Source organism: Myxine glutinosa, chromosome 1 (genome assembly GCF_964187855.1).
Source record: "Myxine glutinosa chromosome 1, kmMyxGlut1.1, whole genome shotgun sequence".
In the NCBI taxonomy this organism is placed as follows: domain Eukaryota; kingdom Metazoa; phylum Chordata; class Myxini; order Myxiniformes; family Myxinidae; genus Myxine; species Myxine glutinosa.
Window position 1 is genome coordinate 91,781,971 of NC_136261.1, and position 26,656 is coordinate 91,808,626.

General features: G+C 45.0%; 1 protein-coding gene and 1 long non-coding RNA gene across 2 annotated transcripts in view; both read left to right on the forward strand.

Annotated features, from left to right (window-relative positions):
• LOC144891366 (uncharacterized) overlaps positions 1 to 26,656 on the forward strand; it is a 68,548-nt gene that overhangs the window by 17,993 nt on the left and 23,899 nt on the right. The window lies entirely within an intron of this gene.
• Positions 7,252 to 10,650, forward strand: LOC137425380 (uncharacterized). Its single transcript, XM_078774669.1, has 2 exons — positions 7,252 to 7,383; positions 7,521 to 10,650. Exons 1-2 carry the CDS (start codon positions 7,350 to 7,352, stop codon positions 8,744 to 8,746), a joined length of 1,260 nt encoding a protein of 419 aa, XP_078630795.1. The 5' UTR covers positions 7,252 to 7,349; the 3' UTR covers positions 8,747 to 10,650.

Sequence of the window (26,656 nt, forward strand, 5' to 3'; positions counted from 1 at the left end):
GGAGAGACGTTTACAAAGGACATCATTCTGCCCTGTTTATCAATTCATTTATCATTTTATGTTCATATTCATTGACTTTGTCATGGTTGCATGTCATTACCATGCAATAAACATTGTTTAAATCACAAAATATATTGGGGAAGTGTTATAATCCTGGGGAGTCATTTGATCCTGCAAGGGGGAGTGTTAAAATCCTAGGGGGAGTGTTAAAATCCTGGGGGGAGTGATTTCATCCTAAGATAAAAACCACTCTAGAGTGAATTTTTCCGAGGAAAATATCACTCTCGAGTGGTGTTATCCTGGGGAGTGATTCTATCCTCCAACACCGTCTCTGATTGTGAGTTGAGCCTGGTGTTGGCTTCGCGGTTAGGGTGCCGGCTTGGGATCCGAGGATCCTGAGTTTGAATCCCGGTCGATCGCTGAATTAACGCCAGGGATGTTGACTCAGCCTGTCATTGTTCTGAGGTCGGCAAATTGAGTACCAGCTTGCTGGGATGAATGATCCCGGTGTGTACCCAGATTTAGAATAGGTACGCCGTATCCCTGCGCATCGTAAGAGGCGACTAAGGGTTGGCGTCAGGAAGGGCATCCAGCCATAAAAAAAACATTTTCTCAAACAGGGAACCATGATTGTCATGGGGCCCGCAAGGCTAACTTGCTCAATGCTAAAGGATAACAAGGCTAAAAAAAAATGGCCTTGAAACGATCATTCATTCATTCTTTCATTCATTTGTCTCTGCTCTGGTGGTCAAACTGGTCTTCTTCAGCTGGTCTATTAATGTAGCTCCTCTACTTGCCATCACCCACTGTTGATGTCGTGAATAGACTTCAGAAGAGTAAATGGACTCCTCCTCCATGCTCCAAGGTTCAATTTCTTGAGTTTAGTTTTTGAGATGGGGAGCACCTCCACAGCCTATTGGCTTGGTGCAAATCTCTATTCAATTGTGAGTTGGTCTTTCTGCCCAGGAGAGGAGGTGCAGGTTTCATTCTTTGGGGTGAGCTCAGTGCCACCGCACAGATTAGCACCACACCGTGGTGTGTCCAATAATTTGTTTTCTTTTCCTTTATTTCCAACACACATTTCGTTTGTCGCAGGCTCTAACCTTTCCCCACCCTCCTCCGGCCTATCAAAAGCAGTTTCTCACATCAGGGATCCCTGACCTGGCGGGTCAACATTGTTTGCCGATAGATTCTCTGCATAACGTTCCTCTGAGGCTGCATGCAGCACGCAATCAACCACAAGGCCTTGTTTTGTTCGCAGATCTCCAAGCCTGTAGTATTTGTCAGCGAAGTGTTTTTCCTTGCCCTTTTCAGCATTTCCTTCCCAGCCCGGTCCTCATCATTCCTCCGGGGACAGAAACAGTCTTGGAGCGTCGACTTGGAGAGTGATGGGTGGGGCGGCGGGGGGAGGATGTGGGGGCGGGGGGGGGGGGGAGGGGGAGGATGTGGGGGCGGGGAGGGAGGGGGGAGTTTGTGGAGTTGGGCTTTGTCTCTGCTCCTTGGTTATCCTCTCGCTCCATCTCAAATTACCAGCCACGTTGTCCTGGAATCTCCCGTAAACGCTAAGGGATCCACACGGTTCTCCAGAGGCATGAACCTCTTTGGAGTCTGTCGACTCGGGGAGGTAGCGGGTGGAAGCCGTGATTACAAGTTGGTCTTTCCCTCGTGGTGCCCTTGTGCTGTCTTTCCCTCGCGGTCCCTCTGTACTCTTTCCCTCGCGGTCCCTCTCTACTGTCTTTCCCTCGCGGTCCCTCTGTACTGTCTTTCCCTCGCGGTCCCTCTGTACTGTCTTTCCCTCGCGGTCCCTCTGTACTGTCTTTCCCTCGCGGTCCCTCTGTACTGTCTTTCCCTCGCGGTCCCTCTGTACTGTCTTTCCCTCGCGGTCCCTCTGTACTGTCTTTCCCTCACGGTCCCTCTGTACTGTCTTTCCCTCGCGGTCCCTCTGTACTGTCTTTCCCTCGCGGTCCCTCTGTACTGTCTTTCCCTCGCGGTCCCAACTGGACTGTCTTTCCCTCGCGGTCCCTCTGTACTGTCTTTCCCTCGCGGTCCCAACTGTACTGTCTTTCCCTCGCGGTCCCAACTGTACTGTCTTTCCCTCGCGGTCCCCCTGTGCTGTCTTTCCCTCGCGGTTCCCCCTGTGCTGTCTTTCCCTCGCGGGTCCCCCTGTGCTGTCTTTCCCTTGCGGTTCACCCTGTGCTGTCTTTCCCTCGCGGGTCCCCCTGTGCTGTCTTTCCCTCGCGGGTCCCCCTGTGCTGTCTTTCCCTCGCGGGGCCCCCTGTGCTGTCTTTCCCTCGCGGGGCCCCCTGTGCTGTCTTTCCCTCGCGGGGCCCCCTGTGCTGTCTTTCCCTCGCGGGTCCCTCTGTGCTGTCTTTCCATCGTGGTCCCCCTGTGCTGTCTTTCCCCCGCGGTCCCCCTGTGCTGTCTTTCCCTCGCGGTCCCTCTGTGCTGTCTTTCCCTTGCGGTCCCTCTGTGCTGTCTTTCCCTCGCGGTCCCTCTGTGCTGTCTTTCCCTCGTGGTCCCTCTGTGCTGTCTTTCCCTCGCGGTCCCCCTGTGCTGTCTTTCCCCCGCGGTCCCCCTGTGCTGTCTTTCCCTCGCGGTCCCACTGTGCTGTCTTTCCCTCGCGGTCCCACTGTGCTGTCTTTCCCTCGCGGTCCCACTGTGCTGTCTTTTCCTCGCGGTCCCTCTGTGCTGTCTTTCCCTCGCGGTCCCACTGTGCTGTCTTTCCCTCGCGGTCCCACTGTGCTGTCTTTCCCTCGCGGTCCCACTGTGCTGTCTTTCCCTCGCGGTCCCACTGTGCTATCTTTCCCTCACGGTCCCACTGTGCTGTCTTTCCCTCGCGGTCCCTCTGTGCTGTCTTTCCCTCGTGGTGCCCTTGTGCTGTCTTTCCCTCGCGGTCCCACTGTGCTGTCTTTCCCTCGCGGTCCCACTGTGCTGTCTTTCCCTCGCGGTCCCACTGTGCTTTTTTTTCCTCGCGGTCCCTCTGTGCTGTCTTTTCGTCGCGGTCCCTCTGTGCTGTGTTTCCCTCGCGGTCCCTCTGTGCTGTGTTTCCCTCGCGTTCCCTCTGTGCTGTGTTTCCCTCGTGGTCCCCCTGTCTGTCCCCCTGTCTGTCCCCCTGTCTGTCCCCCTGTGCTGTCTTGCCCTCGCGGTCCCCCTGTGCTGTCTTTCCCTCGTGGTCCCCCTGTGCTGTCTTTCCCTCGCGGTCCCCCTGTGCTGTCTTTCCCTCGCGGTCCCCCTGTGCTGTCTTTCCCTCGCGGTCCCCCTGTGCTGTCTTTCCCTCGCGGTCCCCCTGTGCTGTCTTTCCCTCGCGGTCCCCCTGTGCTGTCTTTCCCTCGTGGTCCCCCTGTGCTGCCTTTCCCTCGCGGTCCCCCTGTGCTGCCTTTCCCTCGCGGTCCCCCTGTGCTGCCTTTCCCTCGCGGTCCCCCTGTGCTGCCTTTCCCTCGGGGTCCTCCTGTGCTGTCTTTCCCTCGCGGTCCCCCTGTGCTGTCTTTCCCTCGCGGTCCCCCTGTGCTGTCTTTCCCTTGCGGTCCCCCTGTGCTGTCTTTCCCTCGCGGTCCCCCTGTGCTGTCTTTCCCTCGCGGTCCCCCTGTGCTGTCTTTCCCTCACGGTCCCCCCGTGCTGTCTTTCCCTCACGGTCCCCCCGTGCTGTCTTTCCCTCGCGGGTCCCCCCGTGCTGTCTTTCCCTCGTGGGACCCCCTGTGCTGTCTTTCCCTTGCGGGGCCCCCTGTGCTGTCTTTCCCTCGCGGTCCCCCTGTGCTGTCTTTCCCTCGCAGTCCCCCTGTACTGTCTTTCCCTCGCGGTTGTCAGCTCTTTCACGAGCCTCGATTCAGTATAAATAAAAAAAAGGAAAAAAAAAGTGAGATGGTGTGACGAGGAGATTATGTGCCAGCTTCTTTGATGTATGAGACATGCTTGTATGTGTGCGTCAGGGTGTATCCATGTACTTGCTCATTCATGTTTTTTTTTTTGTTTTTTTTTAACCATTTGAGCTTTGTCATCAAGCTTTCAACATAACTTTATTTCAGTTATGTTGGTGAAAGACAAATTAATAATTTGGTACAAAGGTCAAATGTTGTCAGTGTCACATAAAATCGTAAATTTTCATCCAATTGACCTGAAATTTTAAGTATTTGCATTTTGGGTCACTGTATTCGTTGAGATGAAATGAAATGAAAAGCTGGAAGCCAATTGTTGTTTTTTATTATCGTTGTTTTTTTTTGGAACAAAATGTCAAGTTCGCATAAAGTCATCAATATTCATCCGATTAACTTGACCTTTGAATAGGATTTTCATATCAGCGAACTGAATTCAACCACCAACTATTTTTGACGTCAAAAGGATGTGCTGCTGCATGCCATTCTACTTTATTTTATTTTATTATTATTATTTTTTGAATACAAAGTCGAGGCTCGTGTAAGTGCGATCAAACAAAACACAATAAAGGGAGCTGGGGAGAGAGAGGGAAGCACACAAGCACAACAACTGTAGAGAACAGGGACATCGGTTGATCTGTGGAAGGGAGAGGGCTGGTGGGGGTGGGGGGTGGAGGAGGGGGAGTGGGGATAAAACGGTAGAAAACAAACTGACATGACTTGGACTTTCAGGAAAGAAGTCAGAAATTGAAAAAAGGTGGATTTGGTGTGTATTAACAAGGGCAGATAAGATCAAGGTTTTGGATGGGGGGAGACCAGAGATGGTGGTGGACAGATCCTATAAAGACCTGGACAGTGGAGAGAGTTTGAAGAGAGTGTGGGAGTTTGCTGACTTTGGCTGTTTCACCAACAGAGGGTTGCTGGCAGATCTTGTGCATCCTGCATGAATATTAAGGGGACAAAGCACAGACAGAGCAGGGGGAGCAAGGCTGGAGAGGAGTCGGTAGAAGACAGAAACACCACCAACCTGCCTGTGGTGAGCGAGCGATAGGCCCTCAGACGCAGCTTCATCGTGGGAGATACCAATGATTCTGAATGCTTTGGTGTCAACCTCGTGAAGCCGAGCTCGGTGTGACGCAGGAACACCAGCCCAGAGGAGAGAGAGCAGTATTCCATTGAGCTGCAGATGAAAGCTTTGTATGTGGTGGGGAGCTCAGACGTGCCCGGAAAGGGCTTCGCACAACTGAGGATGCCCAGATGGCGACTGGCTTTGGAGGCCAGCTTTGAAATATCATCTTTCCTTTTCCCAGGAAAGATCATGGCAGGCAGTGAGACCCAAAAGGTTGAGTTAAAGAACTTCTTGGAGAGGATTGTTGAGAAAGTGGATGGGATGGTTGGTGGTTGTCCAGACGGTCTTTTCGGAGAGACATCGTGAGAGTGTGAGATTTGTCAGGATTGAAAGACGTGTTCCACTTGTTTGACCAGTGTGTGATTTTATTCAGGTCTGCAGAGAACCCTGGTGTTGGGCTAGCGGCTAGGGTGCCAGCTTAGGATCCTAGGATCCTGGGTTCGAATCCCGGTCGATCGCTGAATTAACGCCAGGGGGGTTGACTCAGCCTGTCATCCTTCCGAGGTCGGCTAATTGAGTACCAGTTCACTGGTAATTCCCTGCTTGTCGTAAAAGGCGACAAAAAGGGTTGGCGGCAGGAAGGGCATCTGGTCGTAAAACATTGCTTCAAAAAGGGGACCGAAAAACAACAACCACGGTCCCCGAAAAAGGCCAACCCCCGCTTGCGGGGGAAAAATGGCCTCTAAAGGTGTTTTTTTTTTTTGGTTTTTTTTGCAGAGAGTGAAGAGGCTTTTGCCTGCCGATCTGAGGGTTGAGATGTGGAGCGGCAGAGAGTGGAGTCATCAGCAACGTGATGGAGAGGATTTGACAGAGAGTCGGAGAGCATTAATACAACAACAACAACAACATGCATTTTAAGGCCATTTCCCTGCTAGAGTGGGGGTTGGCCTATCATTAATGAATACCAAAAAAAGCACAGGGCCCGGAACACTGCCTTGAGGAACTCCAGCCTGGACAGGAAGGGGAGATGAGAGAATTCCATTCAGGGCCATATGTTGACTGCGACCGAAGAGGAAGTCCGCAAGCCATGCGTGGGAGTTTCCTTGGATAACATAGGAGGAGCGTTTTGTGAGCAGGGCGCGGTGGCAGACCATATCGAAGGCACGGGATATGTCAAAGGAGATGTCTCTAATTTCCTGTTTAGCATTGAGGACCTCCATCCATTGTTGAGACAGCAGAAGCAGAATGTCCAGTGAAGAGTGGCCTGGTCTGAATACAAAATGATGATCAGAGATCAAGCCACTGGAGAAGAGGAAAGATTTAATATCAGAAACGATGATGGATTCCATGACCTTGCTGATGATTGTAAGTAGGCTGATTGGTCAGCCGTTGCAGGAATATGTTTTTGCACCTTTTTGTGGAAAGCGGTAATGTTGTCTGATTTCCAAGCAGATGGCAGATGACATGGAGCAAAAGAGAGGGTGAAGAGAACAGAGAGAGGGTGTGGTGTGATGGCTCAGCAGAGCAGGATTTTGGGACCCGTGGGATAATTCCCTCTGGTTCAGTTGTGGAATCAGAGTCGAGGTTTGAAAGAAACTTCTCCACATTGTCGGGAGGGAAGGACACAGAATCCAGGAGCAGCTGGGTACAACTGGTTAAGGTGGTAAAAGAGAGAGGTGGGTTTGGGACACAATATATTTCGGCAAATATAGAGTTGAGGCTTTCATCTTTTTCATGTGCAGTGGCAGGTGTGCAGCCTTTTGAGGCAATAGAGGGGATGGAAGGGGAACAAACACCACAAACACATTTGACCTGAAGCCACCAGGACTTGGATGAGGTAGACAGGATTGAGAGTTCACTGTTCAGTCTTGAGAGTAGAGATATATTATTTCCTGGCTCTCCCGAGGATATACCCACACTTGGTTCTAGCTTTGTTAAAGGAAATTTTGAGAATTTGTTAACGCCAGTAAATTCCAGAAGTTTTGTTTGACGAATTTTACAATCTTTATTTCATTTAAATTGAATTAAATACTTGAACACTGTTGAACACAAATTGCCTTCTTGTTACTTCCACTAACCTCCAGTTTAGCAGTACTTGGACATGTTGAAAAGGGTGGTGAATATGGGTGATGTAGAAGACTGCTTCAATGGTGCTTAACATCCAGAATTTTTCTTTTTATCAATGTTTAACTTCATTATTATATTTAAATTGAAGAACACATTCCATGATGTAACATGTTCTATGAACTCTCAAGATGGCTCTCAATCTCATTTCCCCTCAAAAGACTGACGCTGATTTGTACACAGGTGATGTCTATCCTGTAAATGTGGAAGGCAGACAACACAACAAGGATTCATCTGTCACAGAAGATTCAAAATGTCCTGCAAAGGAAGGTTCAGACGATATTCACATGACAAACGGAAGTGCTTCCTGTTTTGCAACTGGTGAGTGGAAACGTAACAAATTAACATCCAATCTTTTGTGTTGAGAAAATATATAATTTTCGGAAATGTGTTAAATGTTTTGCATTTTGATTTTGTCAAAAAAGGAAATCTCTTATGAGTGTTCTTTGTTTCTGTAGAACAATTCAAAACGAATATGGGACAAAGAAGGTCCAGTCACTGCTTGACAGTGAAGAAGAATCCTTTTTTGAAGAAACAATCACGGGATCAAGACTTGCTTTCCATAAAATGCAAGGGCATGTCTGGGCCTCGCAGCACCAAGATTAATATGAAATTAAACAAAAACAAAAAGGTTCAAAAAAGGCGAATACATTATAAGTGTAATGTGTGCAGAATGGATTTTGCTTTGAGTGAAATCAAAATACACATGAGGATCCACACTGGAAAACACCCCCACAAGTGCTCTGTCTGTGATAAAGGTTTCTTGACAAAAAGCAATTCGAAATTACATATGAAGATCCATACAGGAGAGTGTCCACACAAATGCTCGATATGTGATAAAGGTTTCTCTCACAGCAACAGTTTGAAATTACATATGAGGATCCATACAGGAGAGCGACCTTACAAATGCTCAATATGTGATAAAGGTTTCTCTCATAAAGGCAATTTGAAATGGCACTTGAGGATCCACACAGGGGAGCGACCTTACAAATGCTCGATATGTGATAAAGGTTTCTCTCAAAAAAGCAATTTGAAATTACATATGAGGATCCATACAGGAGAGCGACCTTACAAATGCTCGTTATGTGATAAAGGTTTCTCTCGAAAAGATGCTTTGAAAGAACATATGAGGATCCATACAGGAGAGCGACCTTACAAATGCTCGATATGTGATAAAGGTTTCTCTCGTAAAGGCAATTTGAAATGGCACTTGAGGATCCACACAGGGGAGCGACCTTACAATTGCTCGATATGTGACAAAGATTTCTCTCAAAACAGCGATTTGAAATCACATTTGAGGATCCATACAGGAGAGCGACCTTACATATGCTCGATATGTGATAAAGGTTTCTCTCATCGTGGCAGTTTGAAATCGCACTTGAGGATCCACACAGGGGAGCGTCCTTACAAATGCTCGATATGTGATAAAGGTTTCTCTCATAGCACCTATTTGAAATCACATATGAGGATCCATACAGGCGAGCGTCCTTACAAATGCTCGATATGTGATAAAGGTTTCTCTCATACCGGCAGTTTGAAATCGCACTTGAGGATCCACACAGGGGAGCGACCTTACAACTGCTTGATATGTGATAAAGTTGTCTCTCAAAAAAGCAATTTGAAATCACATATGAAGATCCATACAAGAGAGCTGAAATCTGAAATACCTCAATATGAAAAATGAGGTTCAGAGGATTTCAAAATTGAAGAAACCTGAAATTGTACCAGTGATAGTCAGAGCAACAGGGAATCCAGATGATCAAGAAAACCCAAACTGAGTACTTAAAAAGCATTCTGGAGAATATAATGACAAAGAAGCTGCAGGTCAAGGCTGTCAGTTGTTCACTGAGGATTCTAAAAGGAGCCTTTGGAACGAAACGATGACAATGAAGTTTCTGATCCAAAAAAGAAGGTGGAGATTTTGAGTTCTGGGAGAACTTCCTCCCACCTCCTAGTACTCGCCTATGGAAATAACAACCGAAGAGAGCATCCTTACAAATGTTGTATTTGTGACAAGGATTTCATTTCTAAACTGATCTTGAACTTCCACACTGCAACCCATGCTGGAGTAAGCGATCTGCAGCAGTTGGCAAGTTATTCAGTGAACCAGTAGGGAGAAAGCTATAGTGAAAGCGTACAGGTTTGGGCATGTACCTTGTAAACGCAACTTCTCAGAGTACCATCTTTAACCCTTGACAACCAGCCGGCACCCCTGGAGCCCCTTGATGAAAGCCGTAAGGTTGGCTGTCACCAGAATGTCCACAACAATGATTGCAAACTGGTTTCAGAAGGCAAGAAAAATCTCAAAATGCTAAGCCCATCCGCATCCTCAAACCAAGTTTAAAGAAAATGACGGCTTTAAAAATAAATGTAAAATTTATTAATCCGGTTCTCCATATCTATTTATTATAATAGAGCAAACGTATATGGTTCGTATATGGTATAACGTTATATGGTTGGAAAGGGTGGAAATGCGAATGGTTCGATGGATATGCGGAGTATCGTTGAGAGAGGGGAAGACAAATGATGAATTGCGAAAAATGATGGGAATAGAGCCTGTGATTGATGTTGTGAAGAGGAACAGGTTGAGATGGTTTGGTCATGTGTTGAAGGATGAAAGTGACTGGTTGAGAAGAGTGATGGAAATGAATGTAGAAGGAAGTAGAGGACTGGGAAGACCGAGAAAGACTTGGCTAAAGATGGTGGAAGAAGAAATGCGGGCAAGGGGGTTAACAAGGAGAGATGCAGAAAATAGGGCAAGATGGAGAAGATTGTCATGGGGACCACAAGGCTAACCCCTGCTCTGGCAGGGAAAATGGCCTTAAAATGCATGTTGTTGTGTTGTTGTATATGGTTCGCTATGTATGTATGTATGTTTATATGCGATGAAAACGTCTTCTTATTCTTCAAATAAAATTACCACCCTTTTAATTGCGTTAAAACTGCTGAAACCTCTCAGACCTTTGATGACCCTTTAATTCCCCCCAAGACCCTTCAGACCCCAAATACCCGAAGCCCCAAATGACCCTGAAGACCCAAAACACCATGAAACCCAAAATACACCGAAATGGTCAATGATGCCTACCCCTCTGAAACGACGTGTGGTGAGGCATGCGGAGCTCGCCGAGTCACACTAGTTCTCATGATGGAGAATTGTCGAAAATTTGATGCCAAAAACTCAAATGGTAACAGAACTTAATCTCTCAATCTGATCTTTGATCTCATCGTGCTTTTTTCAGGGCCTAACTTAGGTTGTCAGTTTGCAATTATTGTCTCTGTCCTTGCCATGTATCTAGCCAAGTTCCATTTGAGTTTTTTGATTGTGATGAGTGTTTAGGAATTTTGTTTTCTTTCTGATTTTGTTGTTTTTCTTGTCCCTTTTTGGTTATGCTCAGATGGCATCTTTCCATGGAAGTTTGAACATTAATTTTTACTCGATATTTGCTGTAGTCCGTGTTTTATTGCCATGTGTGATATGGGGAGAACACCCTTGTTGTAAAATTGTTTAACAGAAGAAGACTCCTGCCTATGTTTTTCATGAAACTTGAAATTGTGAAGGGTTTCTCAATAAAGAGAGGTCCTCAAAGCACAAATGCACTGCCTGTGTTATTGTGAATATGTAATGGCACATTATGATCATTTATCAGTCAGTGCAGAGTTTGGAGTTGTCCATATCTCCGTAAGTGATCCTGACAATGCAAGAGGTATTCACCAAACCAGTTGAAAACGTTGCATAGCATTTACTATCTTGACATGACTGCACTTCATGCCATCACTGATTGCTGCCAAGCAGCTCTGTTACACAGGTCCCAATGTGGAAGGCCACACAGCTGGTTGCTACGACATGTTTCTCAACATCAATGGTAATGCATTGTTAATGGAGGAAATCCTTTGAACACAGACGTCCAAAGAAGAGAGGAGGGGAACAAACTCTTCCCCCCACCCCCTCCCAAAAAGCTTGAGATTCAAGTCGATGTGGCCACTGACCAGACCAAGCAGTAAGAATTATTCCAAAAAAAAAAATCCCAAAAACAGATCCTTGCAACTACAAACCAATCAGTCTGCTCCCAATCATCAGCAAGGTCATGGAATCCATCATCACTTCTGACATTAAATCCTTCCTCTTCTCCAATGGTTTGATCTCTGATCATCAATATGGATTCAGACCAGGCCACTGTTCTCTGGACATGCTGCATCTGCTGTCTCAACAATGGATGGAGGTCCTCAATGCCAAACAGGAAATCAGAGCCGTCTCCCTTGACATATCTTGTGTTTTCGATACGGTCTGGTACCCCACCCTGCTCACCAAACTCTCCTCTGATGGTATCCATGGAAATCTCCACGCATGGCTCAGGGATTTTCTCCTGTCATATTAAACGTGGGGCTTGTCGAAGAAAAACCACTTCAAAATAGGTTCAAAAGTACAATCTATTCGTAACACAGTGACAGCATCCAAATAATAATAAAATAATATCGTGCACATGAGACGAAATAACAACAGTTCGCCGAGCAAAGCATGAAGCAATTTATTCTGCCTCCTGATTGTGGAACCCGATTTAAATACTCTCTACTTCAAAGGCTGATGTGATTGAAGAGACACAGCTGCATGGCCTTGTCGGGGCTGTGGTCTTGATAATGAGGAGTGAAACACAGAAGGGACATTCAAGTCTCGACAGCAAGAAGATTAATGTACCAGAGAAAACATTTGAGATGCTAAAGCATATTTTACTTGAGAACTGCAACATACTGTGATGGCATATCCTTTTTCCGGGCTCTGCCACCTGTTGGGTGCCCGGAGGGCTTTTTCCTGTATGTCACATCCAGAAATAAACCGCTGTTTGGACGCTTGCTTTGTATCGCTGAATCACATCACCCTGTCATGTGACCAGATCCTCAGCTCTGATTGGTATACGTTTGAGGGGACATACATACAGACGGACAAACACTGTTCTAGATGGCTTTGCCCGATGGACGATGCCGTAAAAAGTTTCACTGTCTCCCCTTCTGGCCAGCACTGTTCTTGGTCAGTTTGTCACAGTGTGGGTCTTTTGTTTACAAGTGGATGAGCACAAGCATCAGGCATATTTGTTGTTCTCCCATGAAGAAACTGCGTGTGGCGACAGTCAGTACACATGGAAACTGGTCCCTCCTCTCGATTCTGCACATTCTCGTTCGCTGTACAGCCATGTGAAAAAGTAAGTACACCCCATGTAAAGTTTTGAATTTTTCAACATATTTCAACATACAGCTATTTGATCTTCACGTCAACAATATTGATAGATGAAGGTGATATAATATAACAAATATCATGAAACATTTACATTTTGTAGTCCATTGTACAATTTAAATAAACATAAATGCAAAATTTGCATGTGGAAAAAGTAAGTACACCCCTACATTTATCACTACTTCAAATACCTAAAATTAGAATCAGGTGCACAAGCTCAAGTGCAAATTATTAGAACATCATTAGAGAGGATCTTGGAGGAACCTGTCTTATTTAAACCTCAGACATTTAGTTTGGTTTGCTTGTTGTTGACGTGTGCGGCGTCACCATGCCTAAATCAAAAGAGCTCTCTGGTGCCTTCAGAAAGAAGGTTAGCGATGCCTTCGAGTCTGGGAAGGGATTTAAAAAGATCTCCAAACAATTTGAAATTAATCATTTGACTGTCCGGAAGATCATCTGCAAGTGGAGAAGATTCCAAACAACTGCCAACTTGTTCAGGCCAGGCCGCCCCAGCAAGTTCAGCCCGAGAGCAGACGCAAGATGCTGAAAGAAGTCTCGAAGAACCCCAGAATGTCATCACGGGACCTACAGGTAGCTCTTGCCACTGTTGATGTCAAAGTGCACGAGTCTACCATTAGAAAGAGGCTGCACAAATTTGATCTGCATGGGAGGTGTGCCAGGAGGAAACCTTTGCTGTCCAGAAAGAACATCAGGGCAAGACTAAAGTTTGCCAATGAACACCTCGGGAATGACCAGCACTTCTGGAACAATGTGTTCTGGACAGATGAGTCAAAGGTAGAGCTATTTGGCCACAGTATCAGAAGACATGTTTGGCGAAAACCAAAGACAGCATTTGACCACAAGAACCGGATACCAACTGTAAAGCATGGTGGTGGAAATATTATGGTTTGGGGCAGCTTTGCTGCATCAGGGCCTGGGCAGCTCACCATCATATAATCCACTATGAATTCTTCATTGTACCAGAGGGTGCTTGAGGATAATGTGAGGCCATCTGTCGGAAAGTTGAAGCTCAACCGAAGGTGGACCTTGCAACATGACAATGACCCTGAACATACCAGTAAATCCACCAAGGAATAGCTGAAAAGAAAGAAAAGGGGGGTTTCGGAATGGCCATGTCAAAGCCCGGATCTAAATCCCATTGGGATGTTGTGGGGGGATTTGAAACGAGCTGTGCATGCAAGAAACCCCTCAAACATCGCACAGCTGAAAGAATTCTGCATGGAGGAGTGGGCAAAAATTTCTCCCAGTTGATGTCAGTGACTGGAAGACAGTTATAAGAAACGCCTACTTGAGGTTGTTTCTGCCAAAGGGGGCAATACCACCTATTAGAGCCAAGGGTGTACTTACTTTTTCCACATGTGAAATTTGCATTTATGTTCATTTAAATTATACAATGGACTACAAATTGTAAATGTTTCATGATATTTGTTATATTATATCACCTATATCTATCAATATTGTTGAAATGAAGATGAAATAGCTGTATGTTGAAATATGTTGAAAAAGTCAAAACTTTACATGGGGGTGTACTTACTTTTTCCACATGCGATATTTGCATTTATGTTTATTTAAATTATACAATGGACTACAAATTGTAAATGTTTCATGATATTTGTTATATTATATCACCTTTATTTGTCAATATTGTTGAAATGAAGATCAAATAGCTGTTTGTTGAAATATGTTGAAAAAGTCAAAACTTTACATGTGGTGCACTTACTTTTCACGTGACTATATATTCTTGGGAAAAATGGCAGGGGCATAGAAAAGGCCTCTCTCTCCATATCGTATGTGCTATGTGGCAAAGTAGAGAAAAGAAGGAGCATTCCATAGTTTGTCGAAAACGCGAAACAATAGAAAATAAGTTACATTCAAAAAATCTCGTATGCATGCTAGACTTTCCTTTTTCTTAGGAGGAACCAAGCACTGCTCTAGAAAAGTTCATATAAATGGGCGCCCCACATGTCCAGGTTAAAACCCATCAGTACGTAAAGTTTTCTGTGCACCTTGAAAACGAAAACGCGTCAGATAATGTGCATGTGTGTGATAAATTTGTTTAAAAAAACTTATAAATTTAGTATGTTTGTATGTACTATGTCCCAACCAATTTCAGACATGTTGGGTGTGATGTATTCTCTGGGACAAGTGTTGGACGAGCGCGATGTGTGTACACATAGGCAACAATTGGATTAGATGAAAGAATTGTAGGGTGCAGTGCAGCCTATTTTACCAATCCCTTTTGAACCATAATTGCACATTATATAAACTTGCAAGTGTTGACATTGCAGACATATTGGACAAACGTGATATGTACATGATGAACACTGATAATAAGTAGAGATGATGGATGAATTGTATCTGGACACCTACTCTGTAATAGAACAGAAAATTTATATCATGTTTGGCATTTCAATTTTTTTTTTTTTTACTGAAAAAGACCACGAAGAGGTTCCTTTGAAACCATGAGACTGTAACTGCATTGAAAATACATTTACTTTTTCATATAGCTGTATGAATCAAATTGGTGCCGCTTTACATGAACTTTTTAGTGCAGTGCTTGGTTCCTCTGAAGAAAAAAGGGAGTCCAGCATGCTCACAAGATTTATTGAATGTCCCTTCTTTTCTATTGTTTGACATTTCCGACCAGCGATGGAATGTGGCTTATTTTGTATAGTTTACCACATGGCACATACCATATAAAGGGGTATTTTCTGTGCTCCTGCCATTTTTCCCAGGAATTGTTGTGTAGATCATGCTCAATAAATTTAAAACTGATCGGACAAAGCATTGTACTTGTGAAATTATGACATCATAATTAAGGCACCAATGATATCATCATTAACACTTATTCTCCATGTTGAGTTATTTACAATGAGCCACGTTTCAATTTTTTCCATTGAGCGGTTTTGGAGATATAGAGGTGCAACGTTTTTTGGTTTTTTTCCATGATGGCGACTTCTACCACGTGACATTTGACGTCATACTTATTTTAAAATGATATTGAAGGAGGCAATCTTATGATGAAAATTTCCTGTTCTTTGGACCAACAGTGGCAGAGAAACAAAATTAATACTGAGTGGATCAAGCATTATACTTGTTGAATTATGACGTCACAATGAAGGCACTCGATGACATGATCATTAACATAGTATTGCCCATTGGGACTACTTGACAATGAGCCATGTTTAAATATTTTCCATTGAGCGGTTTGGGAGATATGGAGGGTCAAGTTTAGTGATGGACATTATATATATATTTTTTGTAAAACATTCGAATACAAGGAGGGAATAACTCTCCGGATATGACGTAACAGATTACCGCTCCTCGGACAGGAAGTGCTTGACTGGGTGGCAGTTGGACGGTGACTGTGATGCAATTCAAAGAAAAGGTGGATGAATTCGATGTTTTGCGAACTGTTTATGGTAAGAGTTTCGTTTTTACCTCGTTGTAAATACCAAACGAGTAGAGATACTGTTGAAGGAAAAAGTCAAGAATGCATGCAAGTTCGACCCTTACAAGATTGAACTATTTATGGCAAGCTGAACCATGTGCACATAAACAGGAGATGCAAATCACAATGGAAATTCTGATCTGTTCTGACGACGTCTCTCAGCGCAGACTTTATACAGGATCATGACCGCAGGTGGGAGGAGTAGGTGATAAATGTTGCTTCTGGGACACCTCCGTTTAACATGGGAAATCCCTATCTAATGTCATTTACCCCCCTTGTCTTTTTCAAAAATCATAAACATCTCTATTTCTCCCTCTATGAACCTATAATCCTTCTCACCTTATGAACCTATAATCCTTCTCGCCTTATGAACCTATGATTTTCTTCCTTTATGAACCTATAATCCTTCTCGCCTTATGAACCTATGATTTTCTTCCTTTATGAACCTATAATCCTTCAAGCCTTATGAACATATGATTTCCTTCCTTTATGAACCTATAATCCTTCTCACCTCCACTCTTTAGTCTGGCTCATACTTGGTTCTATCATTTATGGCGAAACATTGCATCATCTTTTGTTGAGCCAGTTGCCAACGTGGCACAGGAAATGACAGCCTTGCCAATGACTCAGCCTTGCCTATAAAGGCTCTAACCACACCTTGCTTTTTTAAACACACGTTATGTTTCTCTGGAGGATGGAGGATGAAGCTTTATCAGAAGACAGGTAAGTTTTTTTTTTTGTTCTCTCGATTAATTATTCATTGTCTTATATGGAACATCATTAACAGCCTCTCAATAATTATTGTTTTTTCTCTTTTACAGTTTATCTTTATCAAAACTTGTGATTGATGTTGAAAATGAAGTCAATGATTTTCACCAACAAAGGAAGGAGTTGAATGAAACGCTTACAGAATTCACTGAAGTTCGGAGGGGTCTTCATAATGAGATGGTTGAGTGTTTAGAAAGCCTCTCTCACCCGTTAATATTCTCCAAGGTTGTCTCAACAACAGAACCAATGACTGACAACGAATTAAACACCTTGTTTGAAATTCTATGCGAGAGGTAAGAGATATAATTAATTATTCACAAACTTCAATCCATTAATTTTCTCCTTTTTATCAAAGTTGGTGGTTGAATAACTGTGTGTTAAAGGAGCAGCTGGTTGCAAAGTGAGCTGTGTGTTATTTCCTTTAACTAACTGTTTGTTTTATTCCAGCATGAAAAACCAACCAAGCAACATGAAGTTTGATGAAACCCAGGGATTTCACAACTTCGACGACCGGAGGAGTGTCAACCCATTTCCTGCTCATGTGAGTTGTTTGGAAAAATGGAGTTTCTCATTTATGGTCCTAGACTGCCCTCATGTGGTTTTGGGATGACACAGCAGGCAAATACTGTGTTTGGTGAATTTAATTTAAAATCCATTTTGTGCCTTGCAGACACAAAATAAATCAAACCTGGTGATTGATGTTGAAAATGAAGTCAATGATTTTCACCAACAAAGGAAGGAGTTGAATGAAACGCTTACAGAATTCACTGAAGTTCGGAGGGGTCTTCATAATGAGATGGTTGAATGTTTGGACAGCCTCTCTCACCCATTAATATTACCCAAAGTTGTCTCTACAAATGAACAAATGACTGACAATGAATTAAACACCTTGTTTGGGATGTTATGTGAGAGGTAAGATATATGATTAATTCTTCACAAACTTTGATACTGTGTGTATGTGTGTTATTAAACGGTTTGGTTGATACTTGGATACTGTCTTGCGATTTTGATATCACCAGTGAGTTGGTATTTAAATGTCAACTGTTTTATTTCAGCATTAAAAGCCAACCAAACAACATGAACTTTGACGATGAAACCAATGATTATCACCAACAAAGGGAGGATCTGAATGAACCCCTTACAGAATTACCTGGAGTTCCGAAGGATGATGATAGATCAATAGCAGAGATAATAGATGAGATCGATGACTTCATAAAGACCTGGGATTTGAGGTAAGATATATAATTAATTCTTCACAAACTTTGATACTGTGTGTATGTGTGTTATTAAACGGTTTGGTTGATACTTGGATACTGTCTTGCGATTTTGATATCACCAGTGAGTTGGTATTTAAATGTCAACTGTTTGTTTTATTTCAGCATTAAAAGCCAACCAAACAACATGAACTTTGATGATGAAACCAATGATTATCACCAACAAAGGGAGGATCTGAATGAACCCCTTACAGAATTACCTGGAGTTCCGAAGGATGATGATAGATCAATAGCAGAGATGATAGTTGGGAGGAGTGTCAACTCATTTCCTGCCCATGTGAGTTTAAAATTTCCATCTTACAATGTGTGTATGTGTGTGTTTGTGTGTGTTTGGTGAATTATAGTAAGATACTGCTGCGATGTGATTTGATAATGATGATCTAACGGATTTGTGTGTGATATTTGGGATATGGGCGGGTACTGTTGTTAGTTGACTTAATTTAACATCCCTTTTGTGCCTTGCAGACACAACCAATGCAATTTTTATCACCATTGGCCAAACAGCCAATAGGTGTGAAGGTGTTGGTGAAGCCAACATGGGAGACAACATTCTGTTGGACTGCCTTGGAAGAAACTGTATTTATACCTCATGATGCCTTGGAAGAAACTGTATTTATGGAAGATTATATTTGCTTTGTATACAATTTTTTAATTCTTAATTATAAAAAGAGAATAAAGGAAAAAAGATGGGAACGTGCATCCCCCACCCTTGATCCCCCCCTCATCCCACCCCTCCCCTCCCCTTGTGTGTGTGTGGGGAAGGTGGGGGTGGGATGAGGGGGGGATCAAGGATGGGGGTGCACAGGGGTGGGGGATGATGGGTGTGGTCTGTGTGGGTGTGGTCTGTGTGGGTGTGGTCTGTGTGGGCAGGGTCTGTGTGGGTGGGGTTTGTGGGTGGGGTCTGTGTGGGTGTGGCTTATGATTTTTATTTATTTATTTAATATTTTTTATTACTACTAATTAAATTAGGTAATCTGGGTGGATGAAAGTATGGATGGTTGTTGTTTAATGAATTATCAGTTTTGTTTTTTGTAATTCTTGTGAGTAAAATGAACCCAAGATTTCTTCCCAATTCATATCATATAATTTGTAAGTCCAAGGCATAGTATCCATTACATCAACGATTTTGAATAATTCATTAGTCCATCTCTTTGTATAACCTTTCTCAAAATGACTTTTCCATCTGTATATTCTTACAATATCACCAACTTTGAGCTTGGGCTTTCTCAAATTAATCTCCTTTTCATATTCTAATTTTGTAAATGTTTCTGATGGTTTTGATTTTGTTGATGAATGAACTGTATTATTGTAATTATCTACAATATCCTGAATAAAATACACCCATTTTTGGGAACCGAGTTGTGTGAATTTTTTATATAATTTCTCTTTTAAAGTACGATTAAAACGCTCAATAACAACTGCTTTTCCTTCATTAAAGGTGCTGTATAATTTAATACCCTCCCCCTTAAGAAATTTCATAAATATTTTGTTATAGAACTCTGTTCCTTCATCGGTCCACAGTTTCTTTGGTTTTCTTTTACTTTTATTAAATATCTGTTGGAAGGCGAACATCAAAGTATAACCTCTCTTGTTTTTCAAAGGAACAACCCAAGCAAATCTACTCCTCAAATCAATAACGGTTAAAGCATACTTGTATCCCTTATCATTTTTTAGTTCGATTAAATCAGCGGACCATATGTAATCGGTGTATTTAGAATAAACTTTCCTTCTTTTAAACTTTGTGATTATAGGTTTATGTAATTCATCAGCCAAAAGCTCCTCAGTCTTGATGACATCATTAGAGCCTAATAGTTTTTTGAGGGTGAATAACCAAGGCCAAGTTTCAATTTAGCATTTATCAAATTTCTCACAATAAACCTATCAACCTTCTCTCTCAAGGTTGGATTTTGTATCAAAGACAAATTATACAACATTTCTCTGTCGGCTTTATGTTTTTCAGTCAACGTAGTGGTTTTCCCATAAGCAATATCATGCTTCATACACACTTCGTCAACCCTATTTGTAGGATTAGACCAAGGTTTAGGATTGTCAGCCTCATCTAATCTTTTATCCAGGTTTGTTCCAGGACCACAGAAAGAATATCCAGGTAGATGTAGTTCCCCTGGAATTCCAGTTGTTGTAAATTTACTTCCTGACAAAAACTTTTGTATGTCTCCTCCACTTTTAGGAGAGATGAATTGGCACTTTTTAGAGCCACACACTTGACATATTCCTTTTTGATAAACTATTATTTTTAGCTTTAACAAAGGAGATATTTTTAGATTTAGTTTTCTTTTTACATTTGAGACAATAACTCATATTTATTTATGAGAAAAAGTCCTACATAGTGCCAAAGCCTTTTGGGTTTTCAACATATACATTTCTATCTTGATTTTTAAAACATAAAGAATCCTTAGGAATGCCTTCACTCTCTCCTCCATTTATTTACAAATAAAACTAACTAAAGTCAATAACACCAACATCATCAACTATATGTTTTATATCTGCTCTCTGAATTTATTATAGCAAATTTAAAAACCAATATCTTCATAAGAGTCATTAGTTCTTTATTTTCCTCTTCGGTGCGTTGAGATTGATTTATTTGTCGTAATAACTTCAATCTTTCATTAATCTTAGGAATGGTCATATTTTTATATTTTTCCCCCCTCTCTCTTTCCTCCCTCTCCTCCTCCTCCTTTTTCTCCTTTTTCTCCCTTTCCTCCCTCTCCTCCTTCTCCTTTTTCTCCCTTTCATCCTTCTCCTCCTTCTCCTTTTTCTCCCTCTCCTCCTTCTCCCTTTCCTCCTTCTCCTCCTTCTCCTCCTTCTCTCTTTCCTCCTCTTCTTCAACTCCTTCCTCCTTCTCTTCTTTAACTCCTTCCTCATCCCTTGCTACCCTTGAGCTTGAGCCCCAAAGAATATTATACATATACTCATCTGGATTTTGAGATATTCTTGTATCTATAATTATTTTTCTCATAATAGGATACCAATAAGATTTGTTGACTGTTTCTAAAAGAGTTTTATATTTCATAACTTTGAGAAGTTCATTTTTATTTAATATTTTAAACAAGTCTCTATTTGTGGGTTTAGCAATATCAGTATATGGCCAGTTTTTAATGACAAAATTTCCATGTATATGCTCCAAATCATAAGGTATGTAATACCGAGCACCCTTTTCTTGTAGGTATCCCTGAATACAAAAATTATAATTCTCTTGTAGTCTTTTTCCTGCCATTTATGTATCAGAAATATATGTGAGATTAATATTATAACAGGTAATACCACCCCATCTTCCCACGACCAAATCGGTTTGTATTCCTCGGCTTTCTATCCTTATCTCATTACCTTCCTTCTTTGTCATGTTAACCATCGCTATACTATCATATATTTTTCTTTTCTTAAAATCATGTATTTGTTGTTTACTAATTGTACTTCCACATAAATCCTTATCCTCACCAAGCGGATAATATTCTTCTTTACGAGACTGATTCAAATCATGTAGGTCTTCTAAGTTTATTGAAAAATACCAATTATACCTTAAATCAGGCATATCATACTCCCATTTATTGATTCGCATATTAACTATATGTCCTTCTTTATAAAATTCAATTGTAAGCAGATAGTTAAATTGAATGAGGAAAGGTGTATGGTCAGTATAACCGGGTGTTGTGGTTGTAAATTTTACTTGTTTAACAAAACGTGCTGTTTTATTTAAATATATTGTTACAGATCGCGGTTAGATGTTATGATGGGCCGAGCGGATGGTCCACCGCGACCTCACAGTTCCCCCGATTCTTCCCCAACTCACCCGATTCCACTCGAACGTTGGCCAAATCGCGCTACGCTAAATCAATGATGGAAAGGACACAACGACTGGGATAGATGAAACGACGCAAGGGGTACACTTCTCAAGACCTCCGGAGGAGGATATAATTAGTGGTGGAGAAAAGGGGTAGATTACAAGGTAGAGTGAGGTAAAAGACACAGAAGAGATGGGCACTTAAATACAATCTTATTTTATCCCAGACAGACCACAGACAAATGGGACAAGGCTGACTTACACAGGGATTGATGGCAGGAAGGACAGGTAGTTCGATAGCACAAGGTGCACCTTGGCTCGGGGACAGGATCAAGCACGGTCCAAAAGATGCAGGGAGGCCTCACAGCGCTCGGAGGTGGTGTCTTTCTTTCTCCAAGCTCAGCGCGCATCTGACATCACCTCCCTCTTCCTGCGCATGCTCAGCGGGGAGTCACACACCCTCGGCTGGTTGGCTCCGCCCCAGATGGGACCGGTCCGCCGCTCCCATTGGGTGCGGGGGTTACCGGGCTCCGCCCTTGACGAGGAGCTGACAGGGAGCCCCTATTTGGTAACCCCGTCGAGCACATGTTCGATGGCGGCTCGTTGGAAAGGCCTGGTGCCCTCCCAACACCCCCTACCAACCAAGCCGGAGTGAGGACGCGCACTCCCCGCGCTCGCCGCTGCTGTTGTTGTTGGTGTTGTTGTTGCTGAACCGTGAGGAAGAGCTGCGGGGAGGTATTGGGAGGTCCTAAACTTCCTAACGGTGCCATACAATCACATTCTGGTGCAACGAAGAGTCAGAATTAATGGAAACGAGTCCTTAACTGACATAGACTAAGAATAACTAGCAAGATGTCCTATAGTTGTCTTACATGAGATGCGGTGAACCTGGGTGCGACATTTAATGGGGGAAATAGGGGGAGGTCGGGTCTACAGAGTGTTGTTTACAGAAAATGGGACGAGGGAATGGGGGATTGGGGATAGTTGGGAAGTATTGAGGAAATAGGGGAATATTTACAAGCGGATATGGATGGATGCAAATCCCATATCCGCAACATTGCACCCTTCTCTACCTCAGGGCGTCCCGACCCGATAAATTTTTACCTACTTTATTGTGGCACTCAGATGTAGTTCCCTCTACTATTAACTCAACCCTGAGTGCGACAGTTTTACAGATGTTCACAAATGAGTAAATATGTCCCCCTGCGACGTTGCACCCTTCTCCTAACAGAAACACACCCACAGGATAACCGAATCGCGGAAAGCATCCTCAAACTAAACATACAGCCGGTAGGGAGCATCATTTACACAAGACTACACTGATATTTACACTACGATCCAGGACCTGTTCTTTGAGGAACACATGCAGATGTTATGCATAGAGAGAGAGCACGCATGCCAGCATCGATACACCAACCCACGAGTGCCCTGTGGCCCTACGGCCTTTAATAATGTGCAGAGCACCCCGTCCAAGCACCAAAAGCACCACCCCCTTATGCACAGTCAGCACCATCCGGTGCACCATTAAAGTGTTCAATAATAAATGCACAATCAAGTGTCCCTGGTCACCGGTGGTGTCGCAGCCGGCCGATGTTCTGCCGCTGGTCTTGCCTTCATGGAGTGCACTTGGCCTTCTGGCTTCTTTAGAAATAAAGAAAGGCGCCAACCGCGTCCATTTCTAAATTGTGGCCGTCAGGGGGGCCAACTAAAAGTGGTTCACCTGTATGGCATAGGTGCCACGTTGACCCAGAGGTCCATCCACGGGTGGTGCTTGACTGCAAAAGAACTGCGGTCCATTGTGGGCGGCCACAAAAATTGCGGTCCATATGGTGCATCGATCCAGGCAGCAAGCAGCGGAAGTACAGGCCCACAACTGCGGAGCCAGCACCTCTCTCTCCTCTCTCTCTCTGCCCCAAAGCCAGATCCTCGGAGGTGGGAGACAAAAGAAGACAAGTGAGTAAGGTGGTAAGGGTGCAAAAGTGCACGCAATGCAAGGTAATGCACACTGGGGGCACATGGGAACCAGGTGAGACAGGTACGTTCCTACCGTACGCCCCCCCCCCCCCACCAGGTAACCTACATTGCCCCTCCCTTACCCCTTACTGTATCCACAAAACACAACACTACCCATAAACATCTACTTTACACATCAACAAACGTCCCTACTGTCTTCCCCGTTCCTCCCATAAACCAAATTCGTCTTCTCTCCCTCCTAACCAATCAAATTTGCCATTTCCAACTCTCATCAAAATTTGCCATCTCCAACTCAACATCAACATCTGCCATCACCAATTCATCATCAGTCCCTCCTAAGGAGGGAGAGATGGAATCACCCCAATGTCTTATCCACGTCGTGATGCGTCTCACAAATCCAAACAGCAATTCTCATTTCCTGCAACACAAAACAAAGGAACACAGGTGTGGAGTCATCATCATCACCTCAGGTAAGTGGCTGCGTATGGTGCGACAGGTTCATCAATCCTAACTATTTCCTAAATGACTTTAACAACTTTACATTACCCGGGGTCTTTCCCTGCCAATCCATTGGCCAACTTACACTATGGGTTCTAAAAACCAATTCCCATTGACCAAACTGTGGTGCTTCTCAAGTTGGGGTCTCACTCCCCCGATTCATCACTCGGTGCCCCCGCACAATTTCGGTGGCTGGGTCGTGTGACGCTCCTAGCTGGTCCGCCCACCTGCACCCCTCCACCACTGTTGTTGCCTACCGAGCTCACCTGCTCCTCACCCTAACCTAACTAACTGGGGAAGGCCCTCTCGCACTCTCACCCCCTCAGTGCCCTCTCTGGCACGGCCTGCCCGATCCACACCCGGGATCCTCAGGCACCCACTGACACTAACGGCTCCCAGAGCCCACCTGCGGCCTCACCTGGCCGACATCTAACAGTGGAGGAGTGCCCAACCATTCACACTCATACTAACAGGCCACACGACCAGCCAATTTCACCACACCAATGCACCCATCCACAATACCATTCTGCATCCGCACCACAAATGCCAATATCCAACCACAATTTACCTATACCTTCTAACTATTCTTTAAACTACCCTCCCCGGGTACTCGTGAAAAGGGGTCCACTCTTCCCCCATCCACACCTTCGCACCATGCACACCACTCCGTACCACTTACTCCAACTCTCTCCACACCACTCATTCTCTGCTCCATATATTCCACACACCTGCACTTGCACACCTGTGCTCTCATACTTGGTGCCGCCTGCACCCTTCTCTCCCCCAAGCGCATTCGCGCTGATCCACAACACTCACTACTCATACACTGCTCCACACACCTGTCCAGTTCTCACACAGCATCATCTCATCTAACTACTCCCCTCTGAAACTTGCGCTTCCCAGTCGTCCCTTTAAACTATTGCGCTCCCTCGTCATTATCATCCACTCTAATCTACCTGCGTCCCCTCTACAGGTATCCTTGTCACTAACTAACCTTAACGTTGCCTAATGTCATCTTCGCTAGATCCCTACACACAATATCCTAACCCACCCGGGCTAGTTTTCACTGCCATAAACCCCATAAACATAGTGCTCCCTTTGCCCCCCTTCATGGGAAGGGTGGCAGGGATGCCACCCTTACCTACCGGGCCCATCGCTCATCAATCCCCCAGTCCTCTGGCACTAATAAGCCCCCCTTATTCAGAGGTACTGGGTCCCGCCTCGGCATCTAAAGCCTAGGCAATCCACGGGGGCGCCTGCTCGCCGGTGTAAGGCCTTCTAGTTTCCCGGGGTCTGGCGGCGGGGGGGGGGGGGGGGGGTGTCTGGGGTCAGCTAACCCGCTCCCCCCTGGGCGGAGTTAAGGACCTCAACCGCCGGGGATCATCCCGGCGCGTGGCTCGACAGTGCCGCGCCAGGTGACCCAGACGGTTGCAAGTATAGCACCTCACCTGATAAGGTGCTTGTCTCCGGAATTCCAAATTCCCCCCCCTGAAGGTCCGAATTGGATTACCCGCTCGTGGTCCACCGCGGGCCACTTCCGGGGCCGCCTGCCATAGTCCAGGTCCCGCCAGGCGCTGGTCCACCAGCCTCCGGACCATGCCCGCCAGGTCAGGACTCACGTCGGGGGCGAGCCCCCAAGGGGGTCCTCCCTCCATCGGGGGTCCCACCTGGCGGACCGCCACTGCGTGACGCTCGCTCCCCCGGGCCAGGGGCCTCGCTGCTTCCCAACGGGCTGCAGCATCAGCCGCCTGGCTCAGAGTCTGCGGGCGCCACATGGCGAGCTGTTGCCGGAGCTCAATATCCGGGAGGGCCTGGATAAAATGGTCCAGTGCCAGGCTTTCCCGGGAATCCGCTGCCATGTTAGCATGTGCGATCCCCACTGCGCGGCGAATGTCGTGGGCAAGTTCCCCGATGGCTTCCTGGGGCTTGCGTTTTCGCAGCACGAGCTGAGCTTTAACAAGCTTGCTCTGCTGTTCAATGCCGAATCGATTAATTAGGGCATCGCGGAGGGCTGGCAGGGTGAGAGCACCCGGTGGTAATGCCGTCAGCACCTCCGCCGCCGCGCCGTGCAATGCGGCCACCAGGTGTACTCCACCTTCGTCCTCACCCCAACCGTTGCCCTTACACACACAGTCAAACTGCGCCAGGTACGCGCGTAGATCACTCTTGCCGTCATACGGCGCGAGTGGGACCTTGTGGGACCACCTCGTATGCGAGTCGTTGCCTGCCTGCCGGACCCCGTGCGTCGCCCCTTGCGGGGTCAGCGCGGGGCCGAACCGGCCGGGCCCCCACAGTACATTACCCCCAAGGGGCTCCCGTGCCTCCCCTGTCCCTCTAAAAACTACCCCCCTGTTGGTGTCGATGCATGGGTCACACTTCCGCAACCCGCTACCCATTCCATACCACCACAACCTTGCTCACTCACACCTCGCACCTCTCCCATCACCGGACCCTCTCGCTCGCACCCTCGTTCCATACCCTCCGGACCAGCCATACACCTCACTCTTGGCCTCTCACGAACATCCGGGTCTATCTCGACCCCCAAGCTTATTAAATCACCTGGCGCATCATACGCACGACCA